The sequence below is a fragment of the Pseudomyrmex gracilis genome, unplaced genomic scaffold (genome assembly GCF_002006095.1).
Source record: "Pseudomyrmex gracilis isolate BER0280 unplaced genomic scaffold, ASM200609v1 scaffold_52, whole genome shotgun sequence".
Lineage (NCBI taxonomy): Eukaryota > Metazoa > Arthropoda > Insecta > Hymenoptera > Formicidae > Pseudomyrmex > Pseudomyrmex gracilis.
The window spans coordinates 306146-320877 of record NW_018020636.1 but is presented as its reverse complement, the minus strand read 5'-3'; the positions used below and the strand labels follow the sequence as shown (position 1 = coordinate 320877).

Sequence of the window (14732 nt, the reverse complement as noted above, 5' to 3'; positions counted from 1 at the left end):
AGATACGCATATATGTATTTATACATATATATACCGTAATCACGTGACCGAAGTCAGTAACACCGCCGCGGTCGCGCGGCCGAGGTCAGTGACCCCGATTCGATTCGGCTCGATCAACCAACTAACCAATCGGCAACGCGGAAAAGAGGCAACAGTAGTTGCGATATATTCGACTCCAAACGTGCACTTCTCGGTCCAAATGCTTTTTTTAATATAGGATATATACATATAATTGATTTTTACATTTGTATCAATTATTTATCTATATTAAGTATTAAATTGTTTTATGAGTATTATAAGTATTAAATACTTATGTAATTGTAAAATAAGCGGGTTTATCAATACGTTGTGTAGTCATTTTATATTATTCCACATCAATAGCAGCAAATGATGATCTAAGGAGGAAGATGTACTTACTTGATTACACTCGAGAGAGATTCTGCTCCGTAATGTTAGCTGCACGATTGTCAGGAGTTTTGAATCGTCTGTGTACGGCTCTCTCTTAACGCGTATGCCGGTCACTTTGTTTCTCGCGGGAGCGCGAACAGTCGCGAAACAATTTTACCGCACCACTCGCCGATTATCGTTACCAAGGCGATTCTAATTACATATCACTGCGAACGCTCGATATATATTTTGCAACACAACGTGCGTATTACAGATATTTGCGCGCGATACGGTAATAATCGCAAGAAATATAGGAACAAGTCGAACGTAATTTCGCTCCGCGTCGCGCGTTCGCCATGACTGCTCGTCATATCAGCGTATCGAAGCGCGATATTTCGAGAATCGAAGTATCGAATAGATGCGCGCGGCAAAGTGCGCTCGCATAGCAAAGAACAGAACCAGAGAAAAGACTCCGAGCAGAGAGAAGAATGAGAGCGGCCAGGCTTCTCCATAAGAGTTTTTACGATCGCTTTTCCACTCCGTAAGCTAGCGCATGTCCACGCGAGTATTAACATTTACAACAATAGCAAATTATTATCACCAAATTATTACCATCAATAATGTATGTGATAGAAGATCAGATCTGCAAATAGAAAGATTTTTATCATAGAAAGATTTTTATCAATAGAAAGATTTTTATCATAACGTGTAAAAAAACTCAATTATTTAGCTCGTCCAAGAGCTAACGAAAATCGGATATCCGGCATATCGATGTGTACATACAAGTCTGTATACCAACGCACGTGCACATAACACGGAATAGAACCACGTAACGTATACGTACCGACAAGTCGTTCGTGGACATGGCTACATAGTTGTCAATGTGCACCACCCATGGACATTGCGCTGGCTTACAGGGCTGATTAGCGATTACACATTCTCTTATAGGTCTGGCCGCTCTCAGTTTTCTCTTTAATCGCAGCTAATTTTGTTTCTCTGTTTCTCCCGGGTGAGTGCTGGAGAAAAGTGGTGTGAAGTGTTCTTCATATAGTAAGTTTTATTTCGGTAATTTCAATCAATTGTAGCATAGTATGTAAAGATCAGAGTTATTGTCACATTATCTCGATTACGTAACTCGAGAAACAGTTGGTGTTTTGCGTTTTGAGTTTTTATCACACACATTCCCAACTGTCGGCTATCTTCATCATCAGTTAGGTAACTTGCGCCATGATTGATTGTACGCAATTTCAGAAAACAAAAGTATTCTTTAAATATTGACGTTTCTTGAAGAGACAAGTTTCTGGTGTCACATGTTCGTTCTTATGTCATGACAAATAATTTAATTGAACAACTGCTGATAGAAATAGATCACATGTATTTGAGATATATATATATATATATATATATATATTTATATAAATTTGTGAATTTTGCAAATAATTCTGCAAGTGAAATTATACGTGTTATATTATTAATTACATTGTAATTTAAGATATTTTAATAAGAGTTATATATCATGCTATATATATATATTAACACGTAAATTTTTTTTTGTCGGATACTTATTTAAACAGAAAAACTTGATTTTATCTATTTTTGTAGGACAAAAAGATGTGTTTATAAATTGAACATATTTATTTTGCTGAATGATTAGCAGGAATATATAAAGAATAAAATGATGACTAAGATATTAGTTGATATAAATTTGTGTTTAATACATTTGTTGTAACTTTTAGTAAACAATGGCGGGTAGATTGTTCGCAAGTCGTTTGCGACCTGTTGTTCAACTCCAGAGATGTGGAATAATGACATTAGACAGAATTGGTAACAGGGATGTAGTTGGTTTTGGATACAATGGTGAACCTTCTTACTTAGACAGAGTAGATTTTCCTTGTCCTGCGATACGTTGGAAGGAAAATTCTCCAGATATTATGGTGAGAAAAAGAAAATAAGTTTAAATGATCTCATGTCAGTCATTTATTTACAATAATTTATACTATTATCTCAGGCACTCAGAGAGAAAGAAAAAGGTGATTGGAAGAAACTTTCTATCGAAGAGAAAAAAGCTTTATATCGTGCTAGCTTCCGACAAACATTCAGTGAAATGGAAGCACCAACAGGAGAGTGGAAAGGTGTCGTTGGAATGAGTTTTATATTTGTGAGCTGTGGTTTATGGTTGTACATGTACTTTAAAGTATTTGGTAAGTTTCTGTTCTGATGGTATTACAGTCCAGTCATCAAAAGATATGGTTTAACGCAGTACTTCTCTTTATAGCCTATCCAGAGTTGCCAGAAAGTTTCTCATTAGAGAGCAGACTAGCACAGTTGGATCGTATGAAGAAGCTAGACATGAATCCTATTGATGGATGGAATCCACCTGGGAAAAAATATTATTAAAACTCGTTTACTATATATATAAAATATAAATAATTAGTCATTGTGTACTATAAACTTCTTGGATGCACTTGTCTATGTACAAGTGATAGAATTCTAATAAATACTATGTGATCAAATTGGAAAACACTATTTGAAAAAATACATCGTTACTATTTTATAATTTCTCATAGCATGTTGAAGTTTATGAAATATAAAAAAATAACATATATGTATATAAATAATATAAAATAAGTAAAAATTTAAATCATATTAAAATTTTATTGAAGAAAAAGGTAAGTAAGATTTATTTCATAACTATACAGATTTTTCTTCACATATTTTGCTTTAGGTTAAGTGTACGTGTACAAACTTATGTAAGTAGATAATTATAAGTATGAATCGCTATCAGAGATCGATAATTCCTAATTTACTCGACTTAATTCGATCGTATAATCGTTTATCTCACTTTCCTTTCCCCTCTTACACATTTAAGCTGTTTTTTTTTGTATATAAAACAAAATGGAAAGAGAACTTTACCAAAGTATAGGCAATTTTGTTACCCATATTTGCAATGATGTATATATATATATATATATATACATATATATTTATACGCTAAATTAAATATTTGTTTTTACAACTTCAATAGTGTAACGGTTGCGACGACAGTACGATCTACAAAGGTGAAAATTACGTTACTGACCGCATTACATCGTTACATTATTGCTTATTTAAAAATATATTCACACAAATATATAAATACACGACTATAAAAATTTTTTGGAAAATACGAAGAGTATTATATTGCTATCGAGAGAAGAGTTTATAAATTGTTTAACTCTGGTCTTAAGTAATGTAGCTCTATGAGGTAAACTCGCTCTTGCTTTAAAAATATACAAATAACAAGAAATAAATAAGATTAGACGTCTCTCTCGGCATCATTCATATTTATTAAACTTTTTTTTTCCATTTCTTTTTTTTTGTCTTTTTTTTTTTGCCTTTTTCTTACAGAAACTCCAATAGTCATTCGGGAAATTCGATAAATATGAGTGATTACGAAGTTTTCATTATCAAACTCTTTCAATGATTACGAAATTCTGATATTTATAAAAAACATGTAATTTGCTGAAGATCACTAAGCGATAATATAGTTTACATAGTTTTTAAAAATGTAGTATGGCTTTATATAATGCTTTACAGTAACATTTAAATTATATATTTATATATATCTATATATATCTTTTTAAGCAATTGACAATTTAATTGTTAAATTCAATCACAGCATACAATATAAGATACAAAAGAGCTTTAAGTTGAACAATTTATTTTACACGGAATACTGAGTATTAATCTATATAAAAAAAAACTCAAAATCTAAACAATACTCAATTTATAGCTAAACTATATTTTTACGGAAATGATTTGTTGCATTGCGCGTTAAAAGTCGTTGAACACAAAAATGCAGTTGCGCCAGATAAAAAAAAGTTTGATCCGATATTGTTGAAAGAAATTTGTCGTGATAAACATTCTATTCTCAGTAGTTCTTGCGTCAAACGGAATGTAATATTTGATAGTAAACTATGTCTATACACCGTAATCGACGAACGTAATATACAGAGCTCTTAAGTAATGTCAAGGCCTTTTTGTGTATTGTCATATACATAAGTTTTATCAAATGCAATGTAAGATTCATAAATATCAGATTCTTTTGTTTTTTTTTTTTTTTGTATGATACAAATATGTATGTTTTTAATTATCTGATATAAAAATAATACGTCATTGTTCGAGAGATATTAAGAATTTATGAACTAACAGTAAAAAAAAACTTAGCATTTCTGTACAAACGAAGGCAGATAAAGCTAAATTTGCAAAAAAAAAAAAGTTGTTGCTACGAAATAGACTGCGAAACTTCGAAGCGTTGTCATCACTCTGTCTCTTGTGGTATAATGTGAGCTACGTTTTAAAAATATTTTTATTCAAAAAATTTTTCTTTTGTTGTTTACCATTATTTCTTATCATTACACGCACACGCACACATAAAAACATAAATTTTATTAAAATCTGAAAAACATACCAAAATCTTCAACAATGATATTCAGAGCTTATATTCTGATATATAGACACAAAAAAATATAACAAAAAAAAAAAAAGAAACAATAATACATTCTCTTAGATAGATATGGCTTCATTCGCGAATTTTTACGGTAAAGTCACTGTAACAAACATTCTATTTTAGATATAAATTAAAAAAATTTAATAGGTAACTCTTAGACTTATTTTTCTATGTTTGAAGATGGTATATTACAATATGTACACATTTTATATTATTTATAGGTAAGTCTCAATATCACCATATTCGCTGTCACTTCCTTTTGTTATAAGAATATAGTTTCATATAGAAAACTAAGTTTTTGTTGTCACTATTAGGGTGTTTTACAGAGTTTTGCGTGTTGAAGTTTCCCGAAACAAGTGTACCGCAACTTATATCCTGTATGTGTATATTCATTATTATATAAATGTATTACAATATGTTAATCAATATGTGAACACAATTTGCTATTTGACAATTGCAATAATTCGATTTCCGATAAACGACGAATTGATAAAACATTACACTAGTCTGCATGTGTTGTTATATAATAACCTGTATAATAAAAATAAAGTATATAAACAGATTCTAGTTCGAAACGCGATTTACTAGTAGAAATTCTGTACGTCTTTGGTACGTAAAGTTTTGCGTACAGAGCAAAATGATTCTGGCAAACTGGGAAAGACGAAATATTTTACGCATATACAATTATACTGCTTGGGCCATTCTTGTACAAGAATTGCAAACTTTTTAAATTGCAAGTTCTCTTAGAACTCTGTGATGTGCTTTTCTGTACATTCGTGTATTGAAAATAAAATAGAAGAAGAGTAGTAGGATGATTTAGTTGTTATGTGACCGACGTTACTCGCTGTCTTTCTATCACACAGTTATGATATTGAGCTCGCTACTTAAGTGACGGAAGTAATGTCCGAAATTGTCGTGCTCGTTTCATCACCGCACACAATCCCCGGTCCCACGTGGCATCGTACAATGCTTCTTCCTTTTCACTGTATGTGGCCTAGAGGTTGGACTATGACTAGTATTATTGTTATTATTATTATTGTTGTTGCCATTATTGTGAAGTGTGTGCTTGGTCTTATTTTGACCACCTATATTGTTATTGATGCGATAACTTCCTTTAAAATTTTGCTGGTGATTTGCTACAAAAAAAAAAAAAAGGAACGATTGTGTGACAAAAACATCGATGCAAGAGTAAACAGAATTACTTAATCATTTGTCGTACCATGAGTGGTCGCTTTGAACGTTTTCTTTGCCGAATAATGATGAATTTGTTGATTATTGTAAAAGTGCCTGTCTTTGTTTTTATCGTTATCATTCTTCCCGCCAGTATTCGGAGAATTGCCACGGCTGCATTCGGAGTCCTTAAATACAAAATTGTATAATTATACACGCTCTTTCAATAAATCCAAAATCAAATATTATTTGACTCGAAAAATATTCCGAGCAATAAACGGTTGATTCTTATTTGAGGACAGACTCACCGTATCACTGGCAGGAGCTGAAAGAGTAGATGCATCGGAACCAGTTGAGCTTGATAAAGAGTCCCCTTCACTTACAGGTAGCTGGAATGTTTCTTTGATCCATTTACGATACTCTATTACTTCATCGGTCACACGAATTATTCTTCCCAGTATGCTGCGTGCGTGAAAACATCGGTTATTGTAATTTGTGCAAAATAAAAAAAAGATAATACACATAAAGAAACAAAATAATACAAAAGTAGAAATCTTACCTTACTTTACTGGCGTCATTGACTAAGATATTTAAGGGACTGACTGCTTGAGAAAGGACAAAATAGGCCCAATCAAATGCATCCTTTACATACAAAGCACCATAACTACTGCGGCCGATATCATTTCCGGGTGTAAGCGGATCTTCTATACACAAGAGAGACGGCCGATGACCATCTATCATATCTCGTTGAACCTGTTGATCAGTATACAAACTTAGTATCGTGATGCTTCTATATTTGCTCTACTTTCCTACTAATATTAATAATAATAATATAAATTGAAATGTTCTGAAACTGTTTTACCTCTTCTTTGGATATGTAAGTACCACCATCTTTTACACGAATACCAGTCTTAACATAGTTGAACTTTCTACCGTATAATTCTAAAAATTCAATCAACAATACTCCCAGATTAGCGCTCGAACAGCAAGCATTTTGTCTGGGATGTAGCTAAAGTAACAGTAAATTATTTGATATGACAATGAAATATATTAATATTATAACATCAGAAATATACTTTGTGTTTTTTATTACATAATAAAACACTCTGGAAACAACTTACTTGTAAAAAACTGATGGTCATGAGTATTAAACTGTACGAGGATATACCACCAGTAAATACTTCATTAAGATCTCTTTGTAATAGAAATTGTTTCAGTACCATGACTAGCTTTTCTAAAACTGGATAACGTCTCTTGAAAGAGTTTATCAACTCGGCGGACTTGACACCATTATTCATATTAAAACTGATATCCACTTTAATTTCACTCTCCTTATCAGTCAATTTGACAATCGGCACACTGGCTTTGTCCAACACTTTAATAGAAGATGGCTCAGCAATATTTTGATCTAATAAAGCACGTTCCAGAGTACGTAATGGAAGATTTGTCCACATTCCTATTACTACCAAATCTATGTCACTGTAATAACAGAAAATTAACATGTTATGCAGATATAACTAATATATTTATTATTTGAAGCTTTCTGTGCAAAACAAATGTGTAAAAAAAATTAATTGTGTTACGAATGTATCTCAATAATTATAGTCTTATCACTATAACAAAGGAATACTGAGCCATATTTTTTAACGTTTTTTTATAAATATACGTAAAAGATACATACCTTGTAGGCAAATATAAACCAGTGCGAAAACTGCCAAATACTTCTACTTTAGAGTCTGGCCAGAGATCATAAATTACTTGTTCTATTCTCTTTACAACTCTCATTCTTAAAACATGCTCTTCGTGTGAGGGACACATGTATGCAAAAAAATCTTCTATCTCCTCATGTAATCTATAAACAGAATATATATCACATTCAATATACAGAATTGTGTTGATAAAATTGGATTTTTATATTTGTGAAGTAACTTTGTCTTTTTTTCTGATTTTACACAATAATACAATAACAAAAATATCACAACTGCGTTTTTGTTTGTACATGTGTGTTCAGAGCATTACTATGAGATAGTTTTATCCCTTGTCCTTCAGATAACTCAATATACTTGTTGAACATTTAACATCCAAATATAAAACTTACACGCATGTAAGTGTTTACAGTTTTTTCTTATAAGATTTTGAGAATCAACGATAAGAATACAACTTCAAACTTTGTTGTGTACAGGCTTTATTACCAAAGCTTTTAGTAGTATTGCATACAAAGACTGTATAGATATTGTAGGAAGTTGACAAACAGTAGAGTAGTAGAAAGCAGAAAGATTTAAAAATATTACTTACTTCATTATTCTCATCTACTCTTTTCTACAGAGACACATCATCTTTCCTAATTTTAGATCTGATCAGAAGAAATCGGAACACTCGATATGTTAACGACCTAACCTAACTCTAACACGACCGCATGGTAATTCAATCGTGCGACTGCAAGGCACGGAGTGAGAATATTCATTACTCACCCGATTACACCCTTGGAGTAATGCTTGTTCGGCACACGCCAAGGACAGCCGCCGTACTCGCCTACGAGAGCGTCATAATTGTAGTTCATGCCGTAGGTGCTCGCGCGATTATCGCTTTTCCTACGCGACGGATTGTAGTAATTGTTACAGGCGTTATGGGGCACGCGGTGCTCGCCGTTGCTGTTACTGGCGGCATTGCCGTGAACGGAGGTGGCGGCGCGGCCGTTGTTGTTGCCGTTGTTGGCATTGCCGCCGCCGTTGTTGTTATTACCGGGACCGCCACCGCCGAAGACCGTGCTGATTACGGTGGTGGTACCGGTGTTGGACGACGGCGTGGTATTGCCGGCCGCGGTCGCAGCCGCCGCCGGGCTCGTGTCCAGCGCGAGAAAGTCTTGCTGCAGCCGTACGCCCATCGCGTTGTTCGTATTCGCGTCGTTACGCAGGGTCAGCACATCGAGGCCCTTCTCGGCCTCCCAGATGTTTAACCACAGTTCCTTAGCGGGGCCGAACTGCTCCGGTTGGTACCAACCAATGGTCGGATCCATTAAATTGGCGCCGTAGAACTGTGGGTCTTCTCCGTACCTCCGTGCGTCAACGAATAGAGCGTGTGTGTGTGTGTATGTGTATCTGTTCGTATATTATGTCTGTATATATATGTATGTACGTGTGGTCGCGCGTTCGGCGCGTTCTCGACGCCGTGCGTGCGTACGAGGCGTAGGACAAGTCAGCGAGCGAGCGGGCACACCACAGCAGATTCCAGATTGTGTGTCACTTTATGTCGCGCACCTTATTCGGCCTATACCTCGTACCACTCACCACGAGCTCCCGACATTTGTCGCGGTATCGCGCACCGATATATCACCCCAGTTCTTCGGTCGAATCGTAACCTGCTAGACACTAAACTAAAGGAGAGATTCATATGCGCACGGCAGAGGAACACGACGATGCCGAGCGTGAGCCCGAGATTCGCCGACGATTCCCGATTAAGATTTCGATTAAAGGGGAATTCACGATCAGCGCGTTTATTCTTCGCGACATCTAGCTATGATTCGCTATGAGAATCCACCCATTGCAAAATTATTCGCGACTTCGCGATGGTTCTCACCGTTTCGGGAACGTTCGGCCGATCGATTGACACCGATTTTTACCACGAGAAATACAGAGATATGCATTTTTAGCGTCGTTATATTTCGCATGCATATTTTATCGCGAGCTTTCTTTTCCCCCTTTCCTCTATCTCGAATATATATTCGCCTCGTTTTTAATACGGTATATAAATTTTATCCTTCGCTGTTGAAACGAACGTACCCCTTCAGGATCCATTAAACCGACTTGACGTGTTCGTAAATCTGCGAAACAAAGGAATTTCGACGCACAAATAAAAAGAAATTAACTTTCATTTGCCTTAAATTTCCCTTTAAATTCCCAAGGTTGAAAACTGATCGACTTATGTAAGATGCGAGATAAAATTATGGAATATTTGCATCAAGATAAATTACTTAAGTCGTTCGGATACACACTGCGCGTGCGCGCGATCTAAAATGGAACCAGCTGTTCTATTTGCTTTTTATGGAAAACAATACCATTTATGTTTAAAAAATGGTGTATGCCCAGAAGTAGACATGTGTCAAATATTTTTTTTCACTCAATAAGTAGAAAACGTCCGAATGTTTGATATTTTTTTTTTTAAAAAAAGCAAAAAACAACGATCAGCGTACAATAAGACAGCGGTCACTTTTAATTTCTAACCTTTGATATTTTGATGATTCACCAATAAATAGTGTCTTATAAAAAGTAATTGGACTGAGTAGTAGATCGTACTATTGCGTTCGAACAGGACATACAAAAAGAACTTTGTCATAAAACGAAAATCACATCGCACATTTTTCAGTAACTCAATTATTTGTGAGTAATATATATATATATATATATATATTTGTGTACATGTATATATATATATACATTTATATGTGATCAAGTGAAACTGACAAATTGTCTAAGATCAAAATATATTTTCTTGCAATAAGTTTTTATTTTGTTGCTCTCTCTCTGTAACATGGCAAATACTGGCTTATTAATTCTAACAAATCCTGCAAGAGTGAGAAAGTTGTTGCCCGTAATTAAGAAGCATGTTCTAAAGACGCTATATATTCAATATCTTCCGGAAAAAAATTGTCTCGCAACAGAAAATTATAATATCAGAACTGTGCAACGAAGAGATTCTCAATATTCGAAGAATATTGTTGATATATATGAAAATACTACTACGATTGCTTCTCGACTCGATGTTCGTATTCTGCTTACCAACATAAAGAATCCTGAGAAATCCATTATAAAGACCAAAAAACCTGTAGAAATTGTCATCTTTGATCGAAGATGCAGCAAGAAAGAAGCGGATACGTTTATACAAGATCGATTAGCTAACACCTCAGTAAATTATAGTTTTATTACTTGTAATAACGATCAAGATCAGAACGATCACAAGGATGTGGAATATGTTGTTCAAGATATGAAGACTTATAAGAACGTAGTTCTTGGCGGAACGTTTGATCGTTTGCACAACGGTCACAAGATTTTACTGAGTGAAGCTGTTTTGCGCTGCACAGAGAAGCTTACAGTTGGTGTAACAGATACTAACATGCTTTCTGGTATATATTTTGCTCACGTTTGTTTGTATTATTCTTTCATTTTTGTTTTAATATAATTTATATTTAATTTCTACTTTGAACATATTTTTTCAGGTAAATTACTATGGGAACTCATTCAACCATGCACACAAAGAATAAATGGAGTTAAGGAGTTCTTGGAAGATGTAGATTCGTCAATAGCATACAATGTTGTTCCTATCACTGATATATATGGACCTACTAAGGAAGATCCATTATTAGAAATGTTAGTTGTAAGTCAAGAAACACAACGTGGAGGTGATAAAATCAATGAATTACGTTTGCAAAAAAACTTAAGTAAATTAGATATTCATGTAGTGGAACTAGCAGCTGATGAATGCCACAATAAACATGAAGAAACAAAAATCAGCTCTAGCAATCATAGAATACGATTGCTTGGCACAAGACTTCAAGCTCCGGTTAGTTATTTTTTCTTTTCGAATATTTAGAAATATTAAGTTTTTCGAGAAAAACTATATGTTAATATATAGATAATTATTTATTGCTTTTGTTATATATAGAGAAATGATAAACCTTTAAAACCTTATGTTATTGGTTTAACGGGTGGTATTGCAAGTGGAAAGTCATCAGTTGCTGAAAAATTGCAAAAACTTGGTGCTGGTCTCGTGAATTGTGATAAACTTGCTCACGATTTATATCTACCTGGTAAAGATTGTTATCGTGCTATAATTGAACATTTTGGTCCTTCTATTCTGAGCTCAGAAGGATTTATAGATAGAAAACTACTTGGTAACATAGTGTTTAATGATAAAGTACGTATGTAACATATAATAATAATTATGATAATAATCTATTATCTTACTTTTTGAATTTGACTCCATTTTGTTGCATATATTTTACAGGAACAATTGGAAAATTTAAATAAATTAATTTGGCCTGCAATTCTACAAGAAGCTAAAAAAGAAATAAATATTCTTTATTCGAAAGGTTATGAAATCATTGTAATGGAAGCAGCAGTTTTAATTCAAGCTAAATGGCAAGACAAATGTCATGAAATTTGGTGTTGTATCATTCCACAAAATGAGGTTGGCTTTTGAGTGACTTTATTATGTTTATTTACTTTACGTAATATTAGAAATTTGTAATCTATTTTATTTTTTGCATAGATTATTGTTACTTGTTTGAATATTTTTTTTAGTAAATTTAGATTTGTTAAATATATATTTACAGGCTGTGAAACGAGTAATGGATAGAAATAAATTGTCAGAAGAAGCAGCAAAACTGAGAATCAGCATACAACCAAGTAATATAGAACAGGTAAAAGAAGCCACTGTTGTCATATGTACTTTATGGTCTCATGAGTTTACATTGGAACAAGTAGAAAAAGCATGGAGAGAACTGACAACGATTTTATCTAAAGACACAAAATAAATCTGAAGTTTTTTATGTTTTATGTTGTACATATGATGTAATAGTTTATAAATTATACGTTTTTTTTGTGTACAGAATAATTAAACTATTCTGTGATATAATATCTGTAAATGAAAACTAGTAACAATTTTATATACATTTCTGCCTTGCATGTAAATACAATACAGAAGATATGGAATTGGATATGTTATATAATACAGAAAAATAGATAATATATAACTTTTTCACTATATTTGTACAATTATATTGCTTACTAGAATATAATATATTATTTAGAAAATAATATATTGTCGCTCAATATCAGTTTCTCTTCCTTGTCCTCTTGGAATTTTGTCAATAAGGCGCTTAGAAACAATCGAAAATCAGTTTTTAACTTATCCCCACCATCGTCCACATTGCATTTGACATGAGAAACATGAGAAAAGCTGGATGCTTTAATTATATCACATAAAACGGTTCAATTAAGAATATCATCAAATAAAAAATAAAGAATTTTTATAGTCTGCTGTTATATTTATGAAAAGTCTTAAAAAAGTAATGATTTTTAACATATTGTAATATTCAAATACTTACAGATCATTTTTGACATGTTTGACGTATTATCAGGATCGTAATAAAATATTACGCAATTATTTGCACTTAATTTGGCTCCGATAATAAAGTAATCATACAACTCTTTAAGTTCTTTTAAAGAATTCTGTACGTTCTTTGAATTGTATACCAATATCACACCGTGTGCACCATTACGCATAACTGGCCAGCAATTTTTATATCTATAAAATAAGTAGTTTTGATCTGTCGCGGTGAAAATATGTATATTATTTTTTTACTTATGATTTCCACTACAGTCCCATAGCTCGATGTCTCTCGAGATGCGTTCGTTGTTTACTTCGATATCGTTGATTTCAAATTCTAGTATTCGAACACCTTTGGTTGGACGATAATCATATGGAATTTCCGAGGCATCCGCTAGGAAATTTGCTATCGTGCTCTTTCCGCTCTATATACATATATGTATTTATACATATACACACGTGTAATCATATAAAGGTAATCAATATAATAAAACACATCCCACGTTTTCTAAGTAATTTATATAAAGATCTAATCAAGAAAAATTTGTCTTTGTACCTCAGTCGGTCCTATCATTACTAACTTTAACACGTTCATTGCTTAACCGTTGTTGCAAGAATTACACTGACCGCGCAACAATGTAAGACTCATTGTTTGATAGTTGTTACTACGGCGACCATTACCATTACCCTCGATACAAAGTAGTCGATCAAAAAAATTTTACTTGTTAAAAAAATCATATCTTTGAAGTATTATACTTACAATACTTTTAAAGTATTATACTATAGTATATATTATATCATGTACAAAAATAAACATGTAGGATTTTCAAGCAATATCCTATCTATAGAGTGCTTGTATGTTATTTATTCACACAATATTTTACTGATTACACTCACAATAAGTGTGATAAATACATATATTTAATTTATTATCAATACAGTATGATTACAATAAAATGATCTTTTTTTTATAATTGTATGTAAATTATGTGTATAATTCATATGAATAATTTTCGATCGTTCCGTTGGAAAAAGTACATATACCACGGATATAAACTATTCTATTAAAATTTCTTAGTCTGAAAACAGTAGTCATGCAAGTGTCTATTGTGTCTACTTGAGTGTAGCGGTTGTTTGTACAACAACACAAGTTTGAATAGATAAAACTTAGAGTAAACACATTAAAATATTTCTGCGTGCAAAAGTTCTTGTTCCAATCTATCTGTGTTTTATGTGTCATGAGAGCAATAAAGATAGACGCTCAAACCTAGCCTAGTCTTAGCGTAAATATTTTGCTGCTTACGAGATGTTACTACAGAAACAATTTCCACTAACATAATATCGATGCAATAGTTTATTTCTTGAATTATATACTTATATATATATATATACTCGTATATAATATATATACAGGGTGTTTCAGAACTATGGGATCAAACTTCTAGGGGTTATTCAGTGCAACAGTAGAAAACATTTGAGTATAGGGACCCATGTCCGGAAAAGTGTCACTACCGCACTACGGCCCTAAGACGCGTTAAAATTTAGAAAGACGATGAATTGCCTAAATAGGATTTAATGCATT

The 14732-nt window shown here is 33.1% G+C and overlaps 4 protein-coding genes across 6 annotated transcripts; 2 read left to right on the top strand and 2 right to left on the bottom strand.

Annotated features, from left to right (window-relative positions):
- The first annotated feature begins 1332 nt into the window (after positions 1-1332).
- Positions 1333-2925, top strand: LOC109853666. Of its 3 annotated transcripts, none has more exons than XM_020425980.1 (4): positions 1333-1437; positions 2124-2321; positions 2396-2588; positions 2663-2925. In XM_020425980.1, the coding sequence occupies exons 2-4, from the start codon at positions 2130-2132 to the stop codon at positions 2782-2784; spliced, it is 507 nt and encodes a 168-aa protein (XP_020281569.1). In that variant the 5' UTR covers positions 1333-1437; positions 2124-2129; the 3' UTR covers positions 2785-2925. The 3 variants fall into 3 exon arrangements, with proteins under 3 accessions (XP_020281569.1, XP_020281570.1, XP_020281571.1); XM_020425981.1 differs by lacking the exon at positions 1333-1437 and adding an exon at positions 1456-1602; XM_020425982.1 differs by lacking the exon at positions 1333-1437 and adding an exon at positions 1611-1699.
- Positions 2926-3715: 790 nt separating this feature from the next.
- Positions 3716-9579, bottom strand: LOC109853660 (non-canonical poly(A) RNA polymerase PAPD5-like). The gene is made up of 8 exons (XM_020425974.1): positions 8518-9579; positions 7728-7898; positions 7168-7525; positions 6909-7055; positions 6606-6799; positions 6355-6508; positions 6096-6234; positions 3716-6012 (listed from the first exon to the last, which is right to left on the bottom strand). The coding sequence occupies exons 1-8, from the start codon at positions 9060-9062 to the stop codon at positions 5804-5806; spliced, it is 1917 nt and encodes a 638-aa protein (XP_020281563.1). The 5' UTR covers positions 9063-9579; the 3' UTR covers positions 3716-5803.
- A 537-nt stretch (positions 9580-10116) lies between these two features.
- LOC109853663 (bifunctional coenzyme A synthase) lies at positions 10117-12741 on the top strand. The gene is made up of 5 exons (XM_020425978.1): positions 10117-11165; positions 11259-11602; positions 11705-11956; positions 12047-12229; positions 12375-12741. Exons 1-5 carry the CDS (start codon positions 10574-10576, stop codon positions 12573-12575), a joined length of 1572 nt encoding a protein of 523 aa, XP_020281567.1. The 5' UTR covers positions 10117-10573; the 3' UTR covers positions 12576-12741.
- Positions 12742-12820: 79 nt separating this feature from the next.
- Positions 12821-14591, bottom strand: LOC109853664 (intraflagellar transport protein 22 homolog). Its single transcript, XM_020425979.1, has 4 exons — positions 13707-14591; positions 13406-13575; positions 13149-13348; positions 12821-13007 (listed from the first exon to the last, which is right to left on the bottom strand). The coding sequence occupies exons 1-4, from the start codon at positions 13743-13745 to the stop codon at positions 12844-12846; spliced, it is 573 nt and encodes a 190-aa protein (XP_020281568.1). The 5' UTR covers positions 13746-14591; the 3' UTR covers positions 12821-12843.
- Between the last annotated feature and the right edge of the window lie 141 nt (positions 14592-14732).